Source organism: Cherax quadricarinatus, chromosome 30 (genome assembly GCF_038502225.1).
Source record: "Cherax quadricarinatus isolate ZL_2023a chromosome 30, ASM3850222v1, whole genome shotgun sequence".
NCBI classification, from domain to species: Eukaryota; Metazoa; Arthropoda; class Malacostraca; order Decapoda; family Parastacidae; genus Cherax; species Cherax quadricarinatus.
The window spans coordinates 8,539,210-8,566,802 of NC_091321.1; the positions used below are offsets into that span (position 1 = coordinate 8,539,210).

The window sequence follows — 27,593 nt, forward strand, 5'->3', positions numbered from 1 at the left end:
TCTCTGAATTTAAACCTGGCATAATAGGACTCTATAATTTTGACACTTGTTTGACAAGAGCATTTGCCACTTGGAGGAATTACCCTTGTGAGTTTAGTGCTTAGTTTTGATTATAATAATAAATAATTGCTACTTGAAAATTTGTTCCTGGTGAAAATATTAATTTAAATTATATTAATCCATCTTTCCAAAATACTTACAGATAGTTTTCAGAGCAGTCTAATTTGGTGTGAAAAATTATGTGCTGGAATTTCCCCAATAATATGTATTATCAGCAGTAGGAATCCCCAAGGGGGTACCTATCTCTGCTTAACTGTGGAGGAAGAAAATAAATTAGATTTGTTTGTAATTTCAGAATGCTTCATATACCTCTATTGAATGGCTTCAATCTTTAACCCCTTGACTGTCATAACCCCAAATCCTGAGGTGTCTCCTGGTGTCGCAAAATTTCAAAAAAAAAAAAAATCTTATGAAATGATAAGAGAATCTTTTCCCGATTGTATTGACACCAAAAGAAAGAAATTGGATGGAAAACTGACGGAATTACGCTCGCTAAGTTAGCGACCTCGGCGATATTTACGAATCGGTGATTTTGCCCACTTTGAGCCCTATTTTCGGCTAATTCCATTGTTCCAGTCGACCAAACTCATAACTATTTCTTTAGAACTCCATTTTTTCTATCGATTGAGTACAAGAAACTGCCCGTTTACCGATTTTAACTACCCAATAACATGGTCAGAAATTTGCAATTTGGCCAATTTCACGAAAATAAAAAAATGACAATTTCAAAATAGGGTCCAGAATGAACAATGCAGACATTCCTGGCTCTAAAATAACATTTTCTTTGTTCATCAGTCATGTCTCTAGGCCCCTCTGATATTACTCTTGCTTTCTATTTTGAATTTTTATTCAAAAAATAGAAGATTTACTGTTCTGCAGACTACTACAATACTGTAATAATTGTATAAATAATGTCAGCCCATTCATGACTGCATATTAGAATGGCTACTTGAACATTTATTGGAAAATGACATCATTTGTTTACTTTTGAACATTGGCAAAAATCAAACATTTCCCCTAATTTGAGCTCCATTTCAACGTTCTTTTCATAGTAAAACCAATCAAAATCACCTCTATTTCTATAAAATGTTTTCCATTCTATCAAATGAGACCAAGTAAACGAGAATACAACAATAAATACTATATGAAAATAGACTGCAAAGTCGGCATTTTAATTAAAAAAAAAAAGGTCAGAGTTTTTTTTCTCATTATGCACTGCGGGCTGCAGGAATTTTTTTATATGGTGCACACTGACCCATTCTCTCACATGTGGGCCTACCAGCTTTCTCCTGCTTGATTTGAAGCCGCTAGAATTTTGAGTATATATATGTCAAACATGGTGGCTAATGCATCAGATATATAGGATGGAACTCTAAGTTTATGCTCTGTAGATGCAAATTTTCCAATTTCCTAACAGATGAAACATTTGGAATTGTTGTATTTACAGCAATAACTGGAAATTGCCTCCTCTGATCAGTCTCAAACTTAAGTTAATTTTTAGTAACTTCTTTCAGTAAGTGATATTTGTGACTGCAACTGGTTGTTGCTTACATCACAACTCAAAATTACAGATTCTGATTCTGTCATCATTGAAGGCTCTTGACTCATATAATGACTCCAATAACATGCTCATTGGAGAAGCCAGGTATAGATACTCAAAAATCAGGGACAAAGGAATTAATGTACAGTTGCTATGAATCCCATCACACATTGGATTACTCCTTCATGATAAAGTTGATATGTTAGCCAAGAAGAGTACCCAGAAGGAGAATGTAGAATATAACTTTGGTATAACTGTGTCTAGCATTAGGAATAATATTAGGAGAGAAGTAAATAATGAAAATGATTGTTATTGGAATGCAATTAGAAGCCTGAGTAGATCTATCACCCACTATAACATGAACGTAGATAAGTATGTTTATGGAGCAACATACAATGTGAACAGACAGACTGATGTTGTAGTGGCCAGGCTTAGGCTTGGTTACAGATATTTCTGGCAGTTTGGGAGACACACAGATGATCAAACTAAATGTAAATTATGTGATCAGGCATATGGTCACTGTCTTGAACACTATGTGCTTAATTGTCCACTTATTGAGGAATACAGAGACAGTATAATAACCCATGTGACATGTCAAGATATCTTATTAATGAAAATAAGATACCAGATATACTAAGCAAATTTCCTAAATTTGCTTGTAACAGATAAGTGAACTAGATATGTAGATATAAATCCATATGTATTCCTGTTAACCCTTTGGGGCCTAGTTCCTGGGCTTTTTGTGTATCCATATGCTCTTGTGCTACTGTCCACAGGATGGATATGGGGTGCACAATAAACTAGCCACTTTGGTGGCAAAATCTAAGAATTACAGGCATGTATTACTTTTGTTGTAATCCTTCGGAAAAGGGTCTGTGGGTACACTGAGGCCAGTAAAGGGTGTCCAGTCACTTGGGATCTAGAAGAGTGAACCTGCCTCACAGTTATAAGGTAATTGTGGGCAGCTCCTAGATTAAATGAAAAGTAACCATGTACTCACCCTGAACCATAGTCATCTACTTTGGAAAAGGGAGTGCTGTTCTCTGAAGACCACCCCATTCTTCCTGGTGCACATGAGGATGGCACCTCTAGAATTTATTAAGCAAGGCTTAGCAAAACAGCTTGGTTAGAGAATAGAACTAACTCTTGTGATCTCCATCAGTTAATAATGGCAACAGACTAACCGGAAAATAATGAGTCATAGAACTTCTGATGTCATTCTGTTGGGCAGAGTAACAATTTCTGCAGCACTACCTAAGGAAACTACATTAGAACAGAGCTCATGGTGGTTCAATTTTTCCTTTCTAGGAGCTAGATTTCACAGCAAAGGAGAATTTCCCCATTTATGAGGCCAGATGGAGAGAGGAAAGGTTGATCGGTATTTATTATTATATTCTGGGGGAAAAGCTAAACCCATAGGGGTCATAGTGCACCTTGGTGGGTACTTAGACTTGGCCATTAGCTCATGACAATATTCAGTGTTGACCTAAGTAAATTTCATAGATATTTGTTGTACTGTTAAATACTGTTATCTCATGTAAGACTAATTAATCTTTCTAGCCTTAAATGTCTTAGGTATTTAATTTTTGGGGATTTTTCTTTTAAAAAATTATATGTAAGTTTTCAGACTAGGATAATAAAAGTTACCAATTAATTTCATATATATATATATGTATAGAGATATATATATATTTGTACATTATCAAACTTACCCGTTCAATACATCTGTAAAGGGCAACATACAAAACCTTGTCTGCTTCTCAAGTCTTCTAAAATGTTCCCAACAAACAACAATAATAATTCAAAACAGACATCATTAAAGTGACAAAGGTAAAGTACTTTACATTTTTGAAAGGCTCGGAACAAGGTCGATGGAGTGACAAATTCAATAATTGATAAGCCACAGATAGATGTTCAATATGGTTTATAATAATTATATCAAGTCAACAACATAACCATATTGAGCATCGTGTAATAATTCAGATTCAATGGCAGCGTCACATATATAGACTGAATATCATGAGCGGCAGTCTTGCACGGTGAATACCTATGAATCAAGTAAGGCACAATAACACCTTTTTTCTTTTTTTTTTTAGTGAAGATGAGAGAAAAAAATAGTGAACATAAAACATCACATTTCAGGAGGCTTTTTTGTCATAATTTGGTAACATAAATGATATCTTGATTAATTGAGTTTAAAGCCTATCGATTACACATAGCTGCATGTAACTTGTTCACCATGTCATGAATACTTTAATCCCTAATATAAGGATGAAAGTAAACTAAATGTATATGTACTGAGTTATACACCCCTCTAAATGTACATGCCCTCATGCTGTCAGTGCGCACACATGAAGGGATATATACTTGTCAGAATATATACAGTACAAAGTGTATGAAATCATCTGCAGCCGGTAACATAAAAGTTCAACCATTGATCTACAATAGTTATAATTTCTTGTTAATGCAGTATATTGCAGTTACTTATTACCATCACATACCAGATTTTAGTAGCTTATAATTGAGCACTGAACATAACATCAAGCAATTTAGATAATATATAAACTTTTAAATTACTTTGAAGTCTGCACAGCAGTATAGTATTATAAGTTTTTATAAATATATGAAATTTATTAGATTAAAATTTATATTTCATAATACTGTACTGTATAAGAAAACTTCAATGCAATACTGTGTTCAGTAAGTTTTTTTTTTATTTTTTTTTTATTTTTTTTGTTTTTTTTTTAGATTTGAGTGTACAACAGCAAAGACATTATATATATATATATATATATATATATATATATATATATATATATATATATATATATATATATATATATATATATATATATATATATAATTTAAATAAAACTTAAAATGTTATAAATCATAATTTTCTAAGGTATATTCTGTACTGAGTATCTAGAATAATTTTAGAATACACCTGGTTCCAAAATATTGACTGCACATCTCAGGTTCATTACAGTTGAAAAGTGTTATGTAAATTATTTTAATTCTATTCATAAGGAAATGTCAAACCCAAAGGGGTCACACAGCATCTGTGAAATGTGAGGCAATCAGGTTTAATGTCAGGAATGGAAAGGTAGGTAGCTCCAGTTCCTTGACTCAAGAGCCATTCACCAAAATCAAGGCAATAACTACAAAGGAAATAGATGACAATGGAAATACAGCAGTATAAAGTGTCTTGTACAAAGTCAAAAGATAATGGATATCCAGCCAGATGAAAGAAGGAAATAGTAGGAAGAGATGTATTCACAGGTTCTTAACTTGTGTACCTCAAATCCAGGCAGAGACAGGCTGCCTGATAAGTGGCAAAGGAAGGAAAGTAACAGGGAGGAAGGTTATGGTTGAAATTTGGGTTGCTTTATTTTTTACTAATCACATATATTTTTATTACGTATATGGCTATTTGGTACCTATCTGGAATGCTCTTTTTATATATATATATATATATATATATATATATATATATATATATATATATATATATATATATATATATATATATATATATATTATTTTTTTTTTTTTTGGGAGGTAAAAATATGTAAAGAATGTGTGCAAGTTTTTCTAACTTTGTATTATACAGGAAGTATGATTGAATATTGGACCAAATTCATTTCTTATGTATATGACCATTTGATGCAAGTGTGGTTATTTTTTGGCAAACATTAGTTAAGGACTGTAGAATTTTAAGAAAGTCTCAGAACAAGAATGAAATCTTGGCAGTAGTGCAGCCAAGATTTCATTCTAGGGAAGGGATCCCTTTTGCTAGGAGTTCAGTATAGTGGGGGGTTGATTCCTAAAAATAATGAGGCTGAAAAAATCAAAGAAATTGTCTTTTAAAACATGTGATCTTCAGTATATATGTGAAATTTCTTAGACTATTGTGCTTTTGTGGTCACTGGTCAATATAATAGTGAAAATTAGCCATTTGAAAACCAAAACAGAAAGTATTTGACTCAGGGGAGGAGGGGGAGCATTAGCTTATTTAGCCACCCCCATCCTCTGGTGGCTGCACCAATTCTTGGTTGTATAAAGAATGTTATAAATTTGGGAAGGAAATTATCTTGGAGTGACTGTAAACAGATTATCACCAGACAACCAAATAATTGCAGTTATTAAATTCCAGGAATTGGTGACACAATATTTAGACCTAAACTGGAATGTGCAAGTGTAGCATGGTGTTTACACCCATAGAAATACAGAAAAATGTTCAAAGTACAGTTAAATGAAATACAATAATTAACAAAGAATGATTTAATTCTTTGAAAATTCTCTTTTAAAGATGGATAAGAGTGGGAGGCATGACAGCCACATACAAAGTCACAAGAAGAAATAATAAACAGATAAAGATTTATTACAAACCAATTCACTTGTAAGGAAGAACTTGAGGCCACAGTTTTATATGACAGAAAACAAAAAAATACAGTATTGTATTACTATTACTGTATTTTAAAAAATAGTGGCTGATGGTTGGTATAAACTTAGTTTAGTTTGTGCTTCAAATATTAAAATTATACAATATATGTATGTGATAAACTACTTTGATTAAGACATATAGTATATATAAATTGTTTTCTAAAGGTACATACATGAGCTGTTTTATTTTTTTTACATACAATCTATAAAGCAAATTATTATATACAGCATTTTTGCTGAATGACCCATACAGCATTAACACTTTCTGAAATGTAATATACAGTAATGTATATTGCATTTTGCATAAAACTAAAATAAGACACCACAAACATAGCTCTACTAATGAAAATGGGTAATTACACAATTTTACAAAACTAAGGACATCAAGGAAGAGGGGACAATAGCACACCATTCAAGATACTCCAGAAGTATCAAGAATACATCTCATTTACAGAAGACATAGGTGGTAGGCCACAGATGAAGGAAAAAACGAACAACAGAGATATAGGAAGAAACTGTTTCAGTATGTGCCCCCCTGGTGAGGGCCGCTTGATCCAAGAAACTGGATTTTTCCTCCCCTTCCTTGGATCAAACCTGAATGACTCCCATTCTCCAGGCATTACATGATTCCTACAGGTTTAACACTTCTCCATGATTTAAGTAAAAGATTCAGTATTTGGGCAATAAGCAAAGGTTTCAGATTAAATTGATCTTACACATTAAACCTATTAAGCTTCTGTGATAGTTACAGAAACCATACATGAAAGAAACTAATAAGTAGATTCCTTTATTTGGATCTTGGAAAGGTTTTTGACAGTTCCCCAGAATAACGGAAGAGTACAAGGCCAACTATTAAAATCTATTTAATGAGGAAGAGGTATGGAGGAAGGCTAGTGTGAGTAGGCAACACACACAACCTTCAGCTGCATGTACAAAACTTGTACCCATTTCTGCCACATTTATTAATCATTTCAGTTTTCACTTTATCTATGGTGCATAGTCATTTCATGCAAGTGTAGTGGGTTCTTATTGTTTGGTACAGTTTGTTCAAAGAAATCTAGATTTTTAGGGATGTTTACTAACTTAATTTCTCTTGGCTTTTTTAGATTAAATATAGTGATGTATGGTGTAATAATATTCGAGAGTATGTTTTCTTGAATTATTACCAGGTATATACATACATATACGTATACCCTTTATTTTAGTTGCAGCCTTGGAGGTGATTATTTAAAGTGCTAAAAAATTGTAGCTAAGTGGGGATGTTGGAAAATTTTGCTGATCATTTGGATGTTAAGTGTTGGTCAACTGCATCTCCTATTGCACCACGAATATCACTGCAAAATCCTATATATTTACATAATTAATAGAACTTGAATTTTATTTATTGTAAAATATACAGTGATGCTTCAGATTCTGAAATGCATTGGACAGTTGATTTTGTACAATGGAGGCCAGTTTGAACAATTTGCTTTGTCCTATGAAAATTTCTACCTCCAAAATTCTTTACCATGTAATGATAAATGTCACAGACAAAATAATAAATGATAATTCCCTGTTGTTATAATACAGTCCAAATGAATCTGTTTGTATAACTGAATTTTGCATAAATATTTTGTCAGTGTCAAAAGCATCACCTGTTTTCCTTTTACAACATTTCTGCATTTAGTAAGAAACATTAATTACAAACAGTACCATAGAGCAACTTAAGTGTTGGATTTGCATTTAGAGGTTCAGCAACACCCACGAATCAGTATTACTATGCACATTAGGAACCATTTGTATTCTAAAAAGTGATTCAAGATAAATACTTTCAGCACCACAAATTTTTATTTAGCAATTCTTATGTAGCTGTGTTATAAAGTTAATTATCAAAATGTTTATTAAAATTTTATTCCTAGCAATGTATCATAAACTAATAACATGTTTTATCAGACAAAGGTCTAGTACACATACGAGAAATCTATTTAAAATATCTTAGAATTTTGAATCCCATTAAATACAACAAAATATACACAATAGCTGTACACAATACTGTACGTATATTAAATACCATCAATTTTTTTTATAAATGATGAGGAAAGTTGAAAAGTGTTAAGTAAAGGAAATGTTAGATAAAAATAATTTAATACTGTACAATAATATTTTCTACCTACCACTTGGAACTGTCATTAAATGTGTATACATTAACTGTTCAAGTAGCAGGTCTTTCGTCATGTACAAACCACATACCCTTTACATATCAAAATATTTTACCTCCTACATAAAAAAGTATGAATGATGGAAATACTAAAATGTGGTGATTTTGGTAATGGTGAAATATTATCTCATCCCTTTAGTTAGAAACTCATCTGACGTGTTAGATCATTTATGTTTTCATAGCTTACTGAATTTTACAAATCCATAAAATATACCAAGAAGCAAGTTTCCAGACATTCCAGTAATACTGTATGTATTACCAATACAAAATATTTTGGCACTGATTAAGAAACTTTCGTGCATTTATAGTGTTCAGTAAACAAATGAGAAATATGCCATCTCCACCAGTAACAAGCTGAAAATTACTTTGTAACGATCCTTTTGTTCAAAGTCATTACCTGAGTCCCCTCAAATCTGTTAATCTAGGTTATAAGCCATTAATGTTAGTTGTAATTTCCAAAGCTACAGAAGATATTTAGAAAATGGTTTAATACTAAACAAATTTTTTACAGACACCCCTCATCCAAGACTTCATTAATTATAAATAATTTGCATAAAATTTTAATTATACAATACTTTATATACAAACTGAGATTTTACAATAATGTAAATGCAGATATGATTAGAGGAAAATGTTGGTGGTGCAAATTCGTTCTGACAGTCGCCAGACGTGCTATCCACTAAATTACCTGGACATATAAAATCCATGATAAATATTTTACACACATTTGATAATGAGAGGCTCCATTAGTGATTTAAATTATTTGTATAGAGGTCCCAGCACCATCCCAGGTTTTGTGGTAACATTGGCACATGTACAGTAGTCTACAATCTTGTTGATACATACCGAGATTACACAGTACACTGTACTGTATCGTAGCATAACAAGATAAGGAATATGCTGGGGCATAATTTCTCACCTGGTAATTGCAAGACATGCTACTTTCTGGACCAACTGGAAGTAAATAATCTTCAACAGATAATTCTATATACATATTACATATATCCAGATGCCAGCTCTGGTTTCTTGGTAAAGTTAGTTCATATACCCTACATGTTAATACAGGCTGAGATTTCATGTACTGTACTGTATTGTGAACGAAGCAAGACAATAGAGAAAGAATGTTCGTGATACAAACTCTTTAACTGGCTATCTCTGGACACCTTCCACCGAACAAGTTGAACAAAAAATTCTAACGTTATTTTGATTGTGAAAAGCCATTACTGTTGTTCAAATTCTAGAAATTCCAACATTCAGTTTAGGTTTTGTAGTATCATTAACTTATGTACCTTACATTCTTGGCAGTACAAGTTAATATTTCACAATATTGTAAACATACGTTGAAAGAGAGTGAATGCTAGGGGCAGAAAAATTCCATGTGGTAAAATAAATGTTATCTACTAGACCAACATGGATGCAAATGATCTACAATATAACAAATGTTTTTTACATACAATACTTTATATTGTGAAAAGTCACTAACTATTGCTCATGCTCACTGTATGTGAAGAACCTGGTGTAAGCATGGATTTCATGGTAACATTACTTTATGTGCCTATAGTCTTCTCCATAGAAACTTCTATAATTTATTATTATGAATGAGGCACAGTAAAATTGAAGGTATGCTGAGGAAATGAACTCGTGCCAGTTGGTCCATTGGATAGCATGTCTGGTAATCCCCAAGTAGTTCTTGCTCCCCTCTTGCCTCTTGTTAGTTTCACAGTATTTTAAAATCAGTTCATATTAACAAGAATGTAAGGTTGTAAGGTATATAAGCTAACATTATCATGGAATCCTAGTTGGTGCAGTAAATAGTATTTGGTGATTGCCTATGGTGTCCCCAATCATTCATCCTCTCTCAAATGAATGTATAAAAATACAGTACAAATTTCCTGGTTTTTGCTACAGAAAGTATGGGAAGTACACCTTTGTGTTATCCATGAAGTATTACATTTGAATATTTATAAACTACATATGTATTACTAATTTTTATCCTTCATTTTTGTACTGCATATACATAGGATATCTTTAGTCCTTTCACATTATCAGAATTTCTTTATTTCATGAATCCATTAAAGTGTGAGGGTGTGTGCATTTGGATATTTTATGACATTTGAATTAGTAGTTTTATTGGGCTTTCTGCACACTAATGTGCATGAAAAGAAATATTAATCCTCTATTAAACAAGTTTCTTCATAGCCTTTCTCTTTCTCTGTTTGCAAGCAGAAAATCAACCCTCTAATGCTGAATGACCCAAAAGGATTTAATGTTTGACAAAGCTTTAAACAGACTGTCTAAAGGGAAGACAGTGATTGCAGTCTTAGTGTGAATGCTTCCAAGATATATTAAAATTGTTATGCAAGTAAAATACATAAAATTAAAGATAAGCATTAATAATCCTCTTCCATCTTTGGCTGATCTTTTAATGATGAGCTTTTAGATAAGGTAAAATAACTATTTTCCAAGAAGATACATTAGAGTAATAAGAGTAGGTTAACAATGATCATTTCTTACATTTTGGTCAGACTTCAGCTTAGACTAATATTAATGACAGAAAATGAAAAATATGTTGTACATACTGCATGAAACATATTTTTTTTTTTTTTCAACAAGTCGGCCGTCTCCCACCGAGGCAGGGTGACCCAAAAAACAAAAACATATACCTGTACTAAAAGTAATACATAGTATAGTATTACAGATTTTAATGAAAACTGAAAATTTAAGCTCAAAATAAATTTAAAGAGCAAAATAAGAAGGTATTTTTCTTTTTATTGTGTCTAAATGTCGTTGCAGAGCAATTTACAGCGTCTAAACAGAAAACTTAAGAGAAAACTCTGTCAAATCAATGTATTCATGATGTATCTAATATTAACATTGCTTTCATTTTTTTAAATGACTGCTAAAAAACCAAGTACCCATCCATTCTGAAGTATGTATGAATCTATGTACAGAGGTGAAAGCTCAATAGACTAAGTGGGAATTATTTAGTAGACAGGATTCTATGTGATTTAGATATAATTTACACAACCAATGATTAGATATCATAATGAGTGGACGGAGGAGCGTGATTCCTGTGAAAGTTAATTATGATAGGTAGTAAAAGCTTTCAGTCTGGACTGAATATCAGCAGTGTTGAATATATTGTTAAGAAAAGCACCATTAATAATAATAAACAAAATTAGTTTGGTAATGAATTACATTTTGTAGCAATAAAAAGAATACTGTATAATAATTAAATACTACATAAGTATTTAATCTGTAAATTAAACTTAGTATACTTGATTCAAAAATTGATATACGTATTTATATTAACAGCATTTGTAGCTTACTCCATGAATTTGAAATTTTACTGTTTTATAATTGACACATGTAGAAGTGCAGTATAGTAAGTACATAATAAATTTTAGTTCTGAATGTTATTTCTTTACACTACCTGTAAGTTTGCACATTAAAAAAAAAAAAACCAACAATGAACATATAACAATACAGTGGACCCCCGCCTTACGATGGCATCGCGTTGCGTCAAATCCGCAATACGATACACTCAAACGCAAAAATTTTGCCTCGCCTCCCACGTGTAACCTCAGCACCAGTGTTTACAAGCCAGCCAGTGCAGTCGCATCCACGCATATATTCGGTACATTTCACCTTATCCCAGTGTTTTTGTGCTTGTAACTGCAAAATAAGTCACCATGGGCCCCAAGAAAGCTTCTAGTGCCAACCCTGTGGTAAAAAGGGTCAGAATTAGTATGGAAATTAAGAAAGATTTTGAAGGGTTTGGGGCTAACCCTGAGTAGCCTATGCTAGTTGTGGAATCCATTGTGCCTACTTCAAAGATTAAGGAAATGTGTGCAAAGTGGGTTGAACTGCAAACCTTTATGGACGAAAAGCACCCTAACACAGCTATTGCAAGCCGTGCTGGTGACTATTACAATGACAATGTTGTGGCCCATTTTAGGCAAATATTAAAGGAATGGGAGGTATAGAGCTCTATGGACAGATTTGTTGTGTGATAGAGGTCCAATGACTCTCAAGCTGGTCCTAGTGGCATTAATAGAAGAAGGGAAGTAACCTCGGAAAAGGACCTGATACCTCAAGTCCTAATGGAAGGGGATTCCCCTTCTAAACAATAACAACTTCCATACTCTCCCCTCCTCCCTTTCCATCAATCATCACCAGATCTTTAATAAAGGTAAGTGTCATGTATTCTATTCTTAGTAGAGTATTAATTGCGCATGTCTTCTTAAGTTTGTGTGTATTAAAATTAATATTTCATGTGGTAAATTTTTTTTTTTTTCAGACTTTTGGGTGTCTTGCACGGATTAATTCGATTTCCTTTATTTCTTATGGGGAAAATTAATTTGCCTTACAATAATTTTGGCTCACGATGAGCTCTTAGGAACGGATTAATATCGTAAGGCAGGGGTCCACTGTACTTCAGGGGCAACAAGCATACTATATCCAAAATACCCTGTAGGATATCTTTAACTATGGTACATTAGCAGCCCTGAAGCAGAAACTGTAAAATGATAAAATAATTTTTATCTAAGAAATGTGCTCTTTGAAGTGCAGGAATAATGGAATTTAATTTACAGTCTTGCATGACTATTCTCTCTAATTTACAGTCTTGCATGACTATTCTCTCTAATTTACAGTCTTGCATGACTATTCTCTCTAATTTACAGTCTTGCATGACTATTCTCTCTAATTTACAGTCTTGCATGACTATTCTCTCTAATTTACAGTCTTGCATGACTATTCTCTCTATTTATGAAGGACTATATCTGTTTATACACAGTCTTACTGCAAATACCAAAATTTAGTGCTTAAAAGTCAACTTGTTATTTTTATTCTTGTTTTTGCTGTATGACCCCTTTGGGTTTAGCACTTAGCTTATATTATTATTATTTCATTCTTTCTAAAAAAATCTTGTGAAATTACTAAAGGAACAACTTTTTATTTAAGTGTATCTGGTGAGGAAGAAGAGTTACTAAACAGGCTTTTGCTTCAAAAACAAAAATAAATATAGATGAAGTGGACAGAATAACTAGCTAAAGATGAAGGATATCAAGGAATATACGCTATGTAATTTTGGCTGTTTTAAAGTGTATACAGGAATGGGATGTAATGAGTTTTATATTAGTAGTGCAAACTGTGAGGATTTTTGATAAAACAGAAAAATAAAGAGGATACTCAAGTGAAAGCATAGTATTTTTATTCTAGATAAAGTTGAGATGTATAAAAAGTTGGTAAATATATATGAGCTCACATACATATTTGAGCATTTGTTCAATGAAGATAGTATAATGGAAACTAGGAGCCAAACATAAATGAGAGACAATAAATTATACTCTACCTGAGAATGTGGTATCTGTCGAGTAAAGTGCTCTATATTAATGTATAACGGTTGCACCTCATTAATCCAAAATCATTGTGATCATTTTTATAAAACTGTTCTTCCAAGAAAAATGCTTCACATAAATCCTGTTGAAGGAGGTACAGGATAATGTTTCTGATCAGCCATTACTGTATATGATAATTGCAACATAAAATTTTTAAAACTGCAAAGATGGTGTCTAGCTCATTAGTGCCTTAACAAACAGGCTATTGTAAGTAGTATAAACATAAATAATTATAATAGAAAATTATGGTGCTTTATCATACAGTTGACACCTCAAATTTGTGGAGTTCATATTGAAATTTGATTATCCAATTTTTTTTTTTTGAAAGGCACCCTGCAAGCAGATTAAATTTAGTTGGGTTTTCATGGTGCTCTTTTATTGGGGGCTTATGTACAATCTTTAAACTAAAAAATAATCATAGAATTTCATTGAAAATGTGCCTAATGAATTTTCCATACCTAAATCTCTCCTCTTTTTGATCTTGAATTTTTTTATGAAAGTTCTTATTAACCAGATTAGTGATATAACTTATTGAAATGCAATAGAATCTCAAATCTGAAAACAAGCTACTATCAAGATAATTTTGTATCACTGATTCAGTATTCACAGATCTCTAGGAATGTAAGCCACCCCTTTACCCATGAATTTGGAGGCTGCATGCATCTCATTCACATTAAATATATTTTATAATTTTAATGTGTTGAAGTTACTGCCTGTTTTTCTTTTTTACCTATTCTGTCAACAAATGAACTTACATAGTTATTTTGAAGATAAACATAGAAGAGAGTGAAATGGACAAGAAGTGTTTGGTATTTATCCTAGGTGACCCTTCTTTATGAAATGTGCCAACAGTTTATAAACTAACTTGTTGGTAGATAAGTGGCATGTTAATTCTTTTTACTTTGCCCAATTTGTTTATATGAAAAACCAGTGGGCATGGGAACAAAGAGAAAACTGGGTGGTGAGAGAGAGAGAGAGAGAGAGAGAGAGACAGACAACAAAAAAGGGGAGGGAGGCAGAGCTACCCCCAAACTAATGGGTACAATATCACCGCTGCACACAATCACAAATGTAAAATGCCTGTTAAGTCAAGCAATACTAGCTATTACTGTACAGTATAGTGTATACTAATATAATTGTAGAGTTTTACTGATTATTCAAGGTGTAACAATGAAATATAATATGTAAAACATTTATATAGATGATTTATACCTAAATATACAATTATGTATATATTGTAACTTTTAGTTACATGATAAATTAACATCTTTCTACACTTTAAACATTGCATGACATACTTCATCCAGACTATTAATTATTGATAGCTACATACATCATTTATAACCTTTATAAAACTTTACTTACCAGAAAATTCTATATATTTATGCACTAGAATACGCGAGAACACTTATCAACTTGTATGCATTCTTTAAGTATTTTATTTTGTGCATTTGCCTTTCTTTTAATGCCCTTTACACATGTATCTTCCTTATGACAATCACCAGCAAGAAGTGCAGAAATATGCTTCTAATTGGACATTAAAATTTACTTTTAAATGTATGAAACAATAGCTAAGGCACTCCATGTGTTTCACCGTCTATCCTCGTAAACAAAAAGCTGGAATGACGGCTGTGTCACACTTAGGGGCTCAAGTGGCAACATTAACAATAAAAGTAATGCCCCCTCACCTTAGATTAACTGCTTTCTTTTAAATTTGAGGCAGGTGGAGGAAGTAAAATCTTTCCTGTAAATTAGTTTTCTATAATGTAGGCACCAGATTAATGAGGTTCAACTGTAGCTAAATAATTTTTCTGTTAGAGTAGAATACTAAGATAAACTGAGTCTTCTAAGAAACTAACAATGTGAGTTAAGCAGTGTCTTTCAGAGGAAAATGGAGGATAACACAGGAAGGGACTAACAGATACTTCTAGTACTGTTCTGATGAGGTACAGTACAATATTGTATAAATATTTAAAAACATGCAATGGCCCCCTGGCTTTCCACTAGGGCAATGTATCCTTTTTCTGAGCAGGGCACATAAAGCAAATCTATGTAGAGCAAATATATGTTTACACTGTAATAAGAGACAACATTCCAGATTCCATCCCCAGACTGTGTATTATTCTGTTTATATTAAACTATTTTCATTTTAAATGTACAACATAATAGTGTATTTAAAAATATTCAAGTAAGAGGGGGAGAAAGAGAGATAAAGGGAAGAAGTGTAGGAAGGAATGAGTGTGTAGTGCATAATGAGGTTTGTAATTTATTCTTATCTCATTCTTGTTTAAAAGGTTTAAATGCAGTATTAAAATATTTAAAACTTTTAATTAAAAGAATAAGAATGAATAGGGTGGGGTGGACATGTACACTAGATAAAGATAGACGAAAGAAAGTGTAAACAATTTAGCTCAGCATAATTAGGTCTAAGGCCAAACTTTTTCCCTGTCTGATTTAATCGTGCTAACCATCATTAAAAATTGATGCCAAGTGCAAAATTCCTTCATTAAAATTGTATGATTACCATATTTGCTACTATAGTGTATTTTGAACTTATATATTCTATATTAGAGATAGCCTATTATACTAAAAACGTTTTTAGTAATGGCCTTGTATTGTCACACCCTATTACAAGGTGCAGGAATTATGATTGGTTTTATTAGAGTAGAAATGAGAACATAATCTCTAAGAAAGATACACAGAACACATACAATGTTGTATAAATGTTAAAGCAATTATAATTGAACTATATCTTTAAAATAGTTGAACTTGGCTTATGCACATCCCTGAATAATGCAGATATATTTTGTAGACAAACTTAATGACTATAAGCTAATGTAAGCAACAATTATAAATGTACAACTATTTATAAATACAAATATCAGTTACAAATCCTCGAATAATCCCAGGATCCTACAGCAGTATTCATGCATCCCAACACATGCTCATTACTATAAAGATTTGCAATATAACAGCACATGTCATAGAGTTAGCACCCCACACAACATTGTTTTACAACACACAGTTGTGGAATTCGCAGAATTTTACTCTGTTTATATACTATATATAAATTTGCTTTCTTGTTTATAAAAAATATTATTTATCAATGCAATTTATATATTGTACATTATATAGAGCCTAAACATGCATATTTATGCCCACTCAACCCAGCACAACCACATGAGCTGAAATAAGAAAGTTCATGGAAAATGCCCACTTTGTGTTAGCAAAAATTCCATATAAGCAACTCGACCTCACACAAGCCAGTAATATATATATAAAACTTAGCACACATGAGAAAATTCATACAAAACAAATTTGTGAAAAGCCAGGGATAGCAGTGTTGAGAAGTACGTTTGAGTTGGATGAAAAATTAATTAAAATAAGAGTCAAAAATAAGAGGCATTCAAATAGAGAAATTTTCAGAATTACTCCAAGACAAAGACATGCCATAAAAAACTATGCATAAGAGTGCCAAGTGATATATAAAATGTTAAAAACACTAACTTAAGTAATAAACTTTAGGTATCTTAAGCATATTAGATATCTAATCCAGCACAATTCATGTTTAGAGTAATTCTGAATCCACCATTACACTGAAAAAGTCTTTTGTTTAAAAATTGCACAAATTTCATTACTCGCATACTACAAGAAACATTCTCTTAAAATATAACAAACCATTATGAACTTATGAAGATAAATAGCTTTTAGATAATGACTAATTTCCTTTTAAGATATCTTTTACAACTTTTGTTGACAGTATTACCAATATTTTATATTTTACACTTGAAGAAAAGTTTTGATTATCATCCATGTAAATATACATGCAAGGTTTGGTATCAAAGATTACAAAAATAATGCTTGTTAGTAACTCCAGCTAAATGAATCTTTGTTATCCATACTTGGTACAGCTGTATCATATATATTTGTAAATTTGCAGAGGGAGATATTGAAGCAATGAAGTATATAGATATGTTGAGCATATTGCAGATGGAGGTGATATGAAGATTACTTCAGGAAAATGAAAATGTCACTAAAAGAGTATGTAAACACAGAATTTAGTAGAAACTCTTTGTTTAAAATATTAATACACTATAGTAGTAAACAAGTTACATGTATTCTTTACATTTCGGATTTTGTATGTTAAAGTTAGTACAGTATACTGTAATAAATTTGAAATTAATAGACTTCCAAGCTGGAAGCCCAGGACCAAAACCTACAAATAGCTCTGATATGATGCTATATGCACAGAAGTATAAAATTTCAGTTTGTAATCAAAGTGAGCAGCACTGAGAGTGAACTGAGCTACTAGTACACCTAAGTGGTGTGGGATAATGTCTAATACATAGTTTAATAATCTATTTGTAGTTCAAGGAGTTGAGCTATACTTGTGATGCTGTTTTTTGGTTACCATACCTGCCATCTCACACCACTGATATAATTTTTTAAATACTACAGTGGTTGTAGCATTCATTACCTCTTCTTGACTCCCATTACAGTATTTTACCAAACTGCTTCTGTGCTTCTGAGAAAATGGTGTCATGCTATCAGCTTGACCACAACTTAAAATTGGCCTCTATTGTTTTGTTACACCAATGTCACAACCACCTTCCTCTACCACATTCTATCTGTCTTTTCTGTTCCATACCCCACCTATCTAGGAAAATGGTATTTGATATTACATAAATTTTAGTCTGTGAAAGCTAGTGTTTGGTTGCTCCTCTGCTATCCTGTCTTTTTGTTCACTACACTTGTATACCATATTCTCATCTTTCTATCTCTCACTGCTTATTGGTTAGCCTGTTTCTCTGCTTCTTTGTTCCATTTTTGAGGTTAGTGTGTGTGTTTAGGTGTTCCTGTAGGAAACTGAGAGTCATTGGTTGAGACACAGTAGTACGGTAGATTAGCAGGATAGGGCATTGGTGGTACAGTAAAGTCTCTCATAGCACAATATTCATCATTATGTGAAAATAAATATTGGTACAGTTTTACCTGAGTTTGTGCCATAAAATATTATAAAGGTGTCTCAGGTATGAAAGTTTTTCTGTTCAGATATTCGTATGATTTGGGGAAAGGCCGTTGCTGACTCTGAAATATATAATAACCATCTCCAAACACTTGTACATCAACAAGCAAGAGAAACTGTTTAAGGTAAGGTAAAATTTGACTACGGTTACTGACTACTACTTGGCAGAACTTGGGCATTAGTTTACATTGTACAGTACATAACCTATGTACACCAAGAAAAAACTAAGCTTTATTTACAAAATTGTGGGTTTGAGCTCCACCATTCTGATTTAATAGCTATTTTCGTGCAAGTTGTTCTATGAGATAGCAAAAATAGTACATGTATTTTAGTTGTGCAGCACATCTGATCCAGTCAGCACTTTGTTTCAAGTCTTGTCACATGCCTGGTTGAGTGTAAACAAAGATGTGCCAGCACTGATGGTAGAGTAAGGTTATTTTCAGTTGGGTTAGGTGTGCTTTGTTAAATAAGGTTACTTTTTATTGTTTGCACAAAAAACCTCATGTAAAACAAACAATATTGTACAACTCGAAGCATAATTAATGATCAAAATCTGCCGAGCAGCAGTCATATACTTTAATCTTGTATTATTTCATTGTTTTCAGCATAGTTTATACCGATAAGATTGTGTACTAAATTTATAATAGTTAATGGTGGAATATTAGCCTCCATTTTCTCTGGAAGGATGCCATGCCTACCCCATGTTTCATTAACAGGTTTGTTTAGTAAGGTTTTATTTGGAATTTGGGTACATAACATACATTTCTAGATCAACAAGAAGTGACATCTACAAAAAAAAGATATATTTTTTTTTATGTACCATGAACCTTATCCAGTTTCCCCACATATTATTCACATTACATAACTTAAAATTCCATAAATCATCAATTTCAGTTACATAACCTTTGTGTTATGCGAGGCTTTACTGTATATGAAAAATGCAGTATATTAGCAGCACACATGTAGTATATTAGCAGCACCAGGCTGCGGAGCCACATGGATGGCCCTGTGGCTGGTGGCTAAAGCTCTTGCTTTACAAGATGGGGATCTGGGTTCACTTCCCAGAGAGGGTTGAAACACTGGGCGTGTTTCCTTGCACTGTTTGTCTATGTTCACCCATCAGTAAAATGGGTACCTGGGTGTTGATTGGTGTGAGTCGCATCCCGGGACAAAACTGACCTAATTTGCCCGAAATGCTCAGCATAACAAGCGGCTTTCTATATACAGTGGAACCTCAAATTTCGAACGTATCGCTTATCGAACTCTTCGAAAATAGAACCCTTTTTCTGAAGCAACTATGTCCCTATTATCGAACTCGCCCCTATTTTCGAACCACTGGGTACCAGACCTGTCCGGCAGCCCGCTCTGTGCACGTCTCCAAGCAGGCGCTGTGAGCCAGTCAGGTTTTGTTGATGCTTGAGTGAACACTAACCTGCACTCTCATTCAAACACTTTACGATTATTTCATTGTGTTTAGTGCTTGTGGGACTGTGAAATAAGCTACAATGGGCCCAAAGAAACTTGCTAGTGGTACCCCTGTGGTAAAGAAAGTGAGAAACACCATAGATGTGAAGAAGGAAATAATACAGAAGTGGAATGATGTCCAAGTGGTATGATGTCCAAATGTTTGTGGAGAAGTACCACCCTGGGCAAGCTGAAACAAGCCATCTTTGCAACAAGTTCAGTGACAGAACCATGTCCCATTTTAGAGAAATCTTAAAAAGGCACCAGAAACAGAGGACTGTGGACAGTTATTTTGTGAGACAGGGGTCCAGTGACTCTCAAGCTGGTCCTAGTGGCATTAAAAGACAGAGAAGGGAAGTAACCCCAGAGAGGGTTTTGATACCTGAAGTCTTCATGGAGGGGGATTCTCCTTCCAAACACTAACCCCAACTCCCTCTCTCCTCCTCCCTATCTTCCAGATGCCATCACCAGTCTTCAATAAAGATAAGTAAAATGTTATTTTATATGTTTATTTAAATTTATTAATACGTAATTGAGCACTATATTTGTTGTGTATATGTAAAACTAAAATTAATCTCTATAATTTTTTTTTTTTTTTTTGTGAATATTTTCGGGTGTCTGGAACGGATTAATTGTATTTCCATTATTTCTTATGGGAAATATTGCTTCACTTTTCAGACTTTTCGAATTTAGAACTAATTCCTGGAACGGATTAAGTTCGATATCTGAGGTTCCACTGTAGTAGTATGTCATGGATGTCAGCTAAGCCTGTATACCTTGTGCATGTACTTGTAGAAATAAAGATATTTAATTAGCATTTTATTCTATTCTGCTTTCAGCTCTTAGTATTAATCTTATATATTTATATTAGTATTATGCCATTATTTTTTCTTGTATTTACACATGTATGTGTGTAATTTCCTATTTACACATAAATTAGTAGAGTTATGATTGTTTTGTTCTGTCTTCTGTGATCCTTAACACTTTAAAGCTTGCAGTGGTTTGTGGCATTGTGATTTCTTATAGAGCCCATTTGAGAAGATCTACATTTTTTAAACTTGAAATTGTGACCTCTTGTTCTAATTTTAAGTAAAAAAAAAAAATCCTTTCCTTACTGTCATATGTAGTACTGTATTATGAGTGCATATGTACAGAAGTTACATTTATTCTTTTTCTTCTGAATTTTAATGGTATTTCCAATGCCTTCAGTGTATGCAGTACAAAGGTACATTTGAGAAATTTATATATGTAAAATGTGTACACATACACTCAAGCTTGTTATAATTAAGGTGCATGATTTTTTTTTTGTATACATTTTTTCATGCTTCCAAATTCATATAAAGTAATGCAAAATGTCTGTAGAAATATGCACAGCTAAGATTTTGATAGTCTGAGCAAAGTGAAATACTATATTTGATATAGTGTACTTAAAAATATACTAAATGAATAATTTCACCATGTAGGTTATAACATTTAAAAGTGCATGATTATAAAAAAAATCAACTTGTAGTAAAATGAGCTAGAAGAACTAGAATCTTAGACACTGTCAAAAAAGTTTCTAATGAGGGTGAGGATGTATTATACTCGACCTGTAGTAACAATATAAATCTGACAAGTGAGACATAGGATTGCTACAGGTATCTTGTTGCTCGAGCCTTTCTCTTATAATTCACACTATCAAGTCTTTATAATATATTATGGTATATGAATATAAGCTTGTGATAATATGATGCAAGCTGAGAAGTGCAAGATTATGAAGCTGATGAGGCTGGCACTGTTGTAGGATAGATAATCGTTTATAGGCAGGCACAATTGGTCTTGTTTCTTCGATTAAGTTTTTACTAATGGTCCATATATATGCATACTGTACTGTGAGGTTAGTTTTTTTCCATGAAAATAGATGGTAAATGGAAAAAGGTATTAAAATTATTAGTGGCACCAGAAAGGATTATTGTATACAGACATCTACTACTTTTTCCCATAAAAAAAAATACTTTTTCAGTAATGCTTAATGAGACTTGACAGTACAGTACATATATACATATATGTAATTAAGTGTTTTAGGTATAGGAACAGAGCTATGCTCATGGTGTCCCATCTTAAATATTTAACCTTGTATATTATTTAAACTTCCAGTGGCTATATCACCTATTGCTTCCTGTATCCCATTTCCTTGTTCTACCATTCTATTTGTGAAAAATTTTCTGTATCCTTTGTCCACCTCTTCTTCCTTAGAATTTTAGGGGAAACTTTTTAACATCAACAGTTAGTCTTCTTGCGAGTATCAGATGTGTATGATCGTATACAACTTTTTATCATGACTCTTAAAAAAATCCTTTCCTTATTCCTCTTTTCTCAGCTTAGCACTGACTTCTGACTGATTCCTTATCTATTCTCTGTACCCCTGTAATTACCTTGTGGCTACCATGTTTTCTTTCTTTTATCAGTTAAACTTGTCTTTCTTTATACTAATCCACTGTAATCCTATGTTACATGCCTTTCCTAACAATCCATATGTAACAAGCCTTTCCTCATAATCTTTTTTTTTCTAATTTGTCCAAATTTGTGTGTAACAGCCTATTTGTAGCTGCAGAATTAAAATCATTGTGTAGAGGTCTTCTGCAATTAATTCATCATATAATTCTCTTTTAATTTCCAGAGGTTATAGTACTTATTACCTCATATTGTAATTTAATCCATTCTTCTGAAATTCTGTGAAGAATGTTTGTTTATAGCTGCAACCTCTTCTTTTTCCAGTTGACTGTGCTAGGAAATCTTCCTTATAAATTCTTTTGTATCCTTTAATAATCTTATCTCTCTTCCTACTGTTAACTAATAAGAGAATGTCTAATGCATTCTAACTCGTTTTGTTTAGTCTATCCTGGTAGCCATTTTTTAGCTCAATCTTTGACTTTTTTTCTATTTTATCCACTGACCTCTTTGGCACCTTGCTGGTGAGACACTACCCCAAAAAAGACATGTTACATCAGCTTTGTTCCTGTTTTCCTTTTGAAAGAAATTTCTTCATTGTAATAGTTTTCCATTTAATCATGTGATTGCATTTTCTGGATCACTCTCTCATAAGAGACTAGTGAAAGCTTTCTTGAAAGTCTAAACAAATGCAATCCATCCACTTCTTTAATTATTTCACTGAATATCATAGCTTAATAGATTTGATTTACAGGAATTTGTTAATCAGTAGCATTTTGTTCAAGTGTTTCATTCATTTTTGTGCGAGTAATTTACCCATTTTTATATCCGAGGTGTTTGTATCAACATATAATTTTTAAGTTACCAGTAGTTGTAGCACTTATTACTGCTTGTAACCCATTCCATTCATGTACAACTCTGTAAAGAATATATTCCTGGAATCCATTCTACACTTTAGTTCACAGGAATGGCTTCTGGTTCTCTCTGCTGGCTTTGATCCATTCAGTAGCACTTTATTTTTTAGTTAACAGGAATGACCTCTGGTTCTCCTTGCTGGTAGTGTTTTGAAATATTATCAATCTTTTTATACTCTTTAATGTTATCATATGTCTTCTTTTCCTCTTTATCAGCTAATGAGGACATGACTAATACCTTTGTGCTTTCTTTGTATTTCATGTGTTTTCATTATGGTAGACATTTAGTAGCTCATCTTAATTTTTTTTTTAAGGTTCAGAGACCATACCATTGCTCCATATTCCAGTTTTAGTGTGACATTATGTAGTGAATATCTTTTTTTGGCATTTCCCTCTATATATCAAAAGTTTGCTGTATTTTAAAGCTATCCAGTGTCACAGGAGATTTTCTCATGATTTCATTAATATAAATTTACAGTGAGGCTTTCATAGTGATTATCTTAGATCTCTCTCTCTCTCTCTCTCTCTCTCTCTACATATGATGGGTTTAATATTCACAGAGTTTATAGTCTTCATGTGGCCTCTATATGCTTTTTCCTATTTCTTCTACATTGCACTTATCTACATTAAATTCCATCATCTATCACTCCACTTTCTCTGGTCATACCAGGTCTTCCTACATGGATAGTCTACATAGTTTTTGATGTTGCTTACCCTGCAATGGACCTTAACATTATCAACAAACATATTCATATCATTTTATATTGCAAGAGTGTGTGTGTGCGTGCGTGCATACGTGTGCACATGTGCATGTGTCTGTATGAGACTAAAATAATAAAACTGTATGCTTGCACAGTATATATAATATACTGTATAATCAGAATGTTCCCATACTAAAATTTAGAGAAATCCAATGCCATGTTTGTCCAGGTTAAGTCCCCAATATAATTTATGTAAACGCAAACATATCTGTCCTGTTACCCAGAAACGATAATCTACCTAAGTGTACAGCTGCATGCAAGCAGCCTATCATAAAAATAACCAACAATAACATTCTTTTGGTTACTATTGCTGGCTAAATGGAAATATGAAAAATATGGTTTTATGGTGAATGTCCTTTTAGCATGACAAGTTCTGATTCTGCACAAAAAAAAAAAATTGCTTTGCTTTGGTTTTTAGTCAAGTAAACTGGTATTCATCACAAAACATTATCAAGATGATTTTTTAGCAGTAGCAGAAGACAAGCATGCTTATACTGCTATTGCTTTCTTTGAGTTATTACTCTGAAGGAATGGCCAAGTGACCATGGTATTGCTACAGTGGCGTTACCTAGATGGCCGTAAGAGAGGAGCTCCCTCTTTCTGTGAGCTTTGGTTACTGCTAGAACCACGTCCCCGAATGGCAGCAACTGAACGCTGTAATGAAGCTAGCATAGCTGACACTGTTGGTGGCCCACTCTCTCCTCCAGGTCCACGTTCCCTTATTGGTCCCTGGGTCTCTCTCAGGGGAGTAGCGGGAGGAGCACCAGGGGGTGGAGAACATACACTCAGTGAACGTCTGTTAGCTAGTGATCGATTAGATCTATTGCTTATAGGTACACGAGCCGAGTTATATGAGGCTAAATGCTCATCACATAAAGATCTCTGGCGGGAGAGCCTTCGTTTGCGGTCTGTAGTATATACCAAACGGTCTAATAGGAACTGCTCTGCTGGGGGCATTTTTGCAAGTTGTTCCAGCAATAGTGAAAGGCGACGTTGTGTAGGTCCAGCGAGGCATAATGCTGAACTACGACTTAATAAGAGCTGGGATCGACTGCGATATAAGGATGAAAATTGATCTTCAAGTAATGGTCTTTCATCCAGACTGTACATTCGAGCATATCTCCGTAATTTCTCTCGCTCGCGTCTCACAGCTTTTTCTAATCTAGCAAGATCATCATCTGTAAGTGGCCCTAAATTGTCTGTAGCCAAGGCCTCGTGGAGATCTGCAAGAGCACAATCTAGGCGGCCTTCTGCAATGTCTCTGTCTACCTTACGAGCAAAGCCACGTTGATCCTCTGCTAACTGCCGTGCTAATAACTGTACCTCCCAATCCTGAGAATTTAGCTCAGCTTCTCCACTTTCACCACATTCTGCATCTTCATCAATATCATCTTCATCTTCTACAGTAAATATACTGTCAGATAGTTCATCCTCAAGAGCATCATCATCATCATCATCAATTTCTGTTGTTCCAAGTCCTATGTCTCCATACATAACATGATCATCATCAGACGAAAAAGAGCATATGTCATCATCAGTTGAGGACTCGACATCTAATGTAACATCACCATGGACACGTGAATCTTCTAAAGATCTTGCTAGCCGAGTTTGCTGAGCCGGGCTCTGTTCCACAGTAGTAGCCTGACGTGGCCAGGACCGACGTACTCCCAATGGTGCATGTCTGCCTTCTGGAGATCCTTCTGGTGACTGATGGATGATCGATTCAATGGAGTTGCATCTCTGCAAAAAAAAAAAAAAATGTATATAGTACATAAACTATAAATACATATACAATGTGTGTGTGTGAGAGAGAAAAAATATACTAATGTTTTCATGCATTTACACACAAATCTTCAGAAGAAATAGAAGAATCCAGAGGAGCACATTTCAAATATGTATTATGATATGGCTCCTGAGTGAGATGTTTAAAAATTAAGTATGTAAGAATGACCTGACTGCATGGTACACACACCAACCCAAGCCAATCTTAAGATCAGACCAATAGGCCTATTACATGAAAGTTGAAGTTTTTTATGACTGAATGTCACTTTATGGATAAACTAATTAAATGTACATCAAAAGGATAAAATCCATTAAAAGAACTGAAGAATTTACAAAATTATGAAGCTTAAGTAGTCTGTAATGAAATTTATTCCACAGAGCAATACTGAAGACATAGGGCATTGCTGTATTGTACCTTAGATTTAAATTTGATTGCATAAAATGTTAACAAACAATTAGCATTGAAGAATATCACAAAGTTGATCAAAGCTAAATTGTGATGTACATCAAACCTTAATATGGCAAAGTCCAGTTAAAGAATGATGGTCTGCATAAATCCTTAAGCAGCTAAAGATTCTCAACAGCTTTACACTCCTTCAGGAGGCACCTCAATGCCAGTGAAGGACTTACAATGCAAGGAATTGAAGCTGCCCTACTTTTCCTTGGATCAAACCAAATTACCCCCCTATTCCCCAGATGCTATGTGACCCCTATAGGTTCAGCACTTCCCCATGAAAAGAATTGTAATCAGCTCTACACAATAAGCCTGATTATTAACAAAAATTAATGCTGTGCTCAAGGCACAGGTCAATTTACAAAGATCTTTATGTTAATTTTTTCAACTTTTCTATCAAATAAACCTGGGTTACATATCCAAGCTCTTAAAAGGATACAAGTGAATATCCAGCTCATTTTTAGCTATTTGAGTAATTAGTGTATAAAAAAATGCAGAACAGAGCAATGAGGATCATTCTCAGATGCCCTTGTACTGCCAAAATTGTAAACATGCAGAAAGAACTTAATATTAAAAGCAGAGATTGTCATTGAAAGAAATGTCCTCACTGAGGTCAATATGGTCAGGCAAGCCCATTCAAACTGGTGAGTATTCCACCAGATGGATCATAAAAACTGGTATTGATCTCCACATGACTCTGATATATGATCTATGTATTCAAGTAAGGGAACAGCGTCACTTCCCCGCTCCATGGAAAATTACCCCATTCCAAACCACTATCCCTCCTTTTTTTCCCCCCAAAACTTCTTAAATCACATCCAAAGCTTCACCCTGAAGCCAAGGAGGATACCTTAGTCACACAGCACACTCATTCACAAATTACATATGTGCAGTTGGTAGTGCTATGTTTTCATACAGAGTGATGGAGCAAACATTAATAACTGGACTTCTACCCTAACTGTTTGCCTTACTCTTGCACTCAATTGTACCAAAGGATGACACATTAATTGTAACTGATTTTTTATCATTCATGAATGCTCTTAACTCCTTGAGTATCAATTGTGGCATACTTGTGTCAGAAACCAGATACAGGTATGGTAGGATTGTGGACAGTAGA

At 33.5% G+C, this 27,593-nt stretch overlaps 2 protein-coding genes across 4 annotated transcripts in view; one reads left to right on the forward strand and one right to left on the reverse strand.

Moving 5' to 3' along the window:
• The window catches only part of LOC138853418 (uncharacterized), a 119,338-nt gene that overhangs the window by 46,289 nt on the left and 45,456 nt on the right, over nt 1-27,593 (forward strand). The window lies entirely within an intron of this gene.
• The window catches only part of LOC128692622 (uncharacterized), a 422,893-nt gene continuing 399,746 nt past the window's right edge, over nt 4,447-27,593 (reverse strand). For all 3 annotated transcript variants that reach the window (XM_070089869.1, XM_070089868.1, XM_070089870.1), the window contains one exon: nt 4,447-25,980. In XM_070089869.1, coding sequence (XP_069945970.1) covers nt 24,805-25,980 — 1,176 coding nt within the window. In that variant the 3' untranslated portion in view covers nt 4,447-24,804. The remainder of the gene's footprint in view (nt 25,981-27,593) is intronic.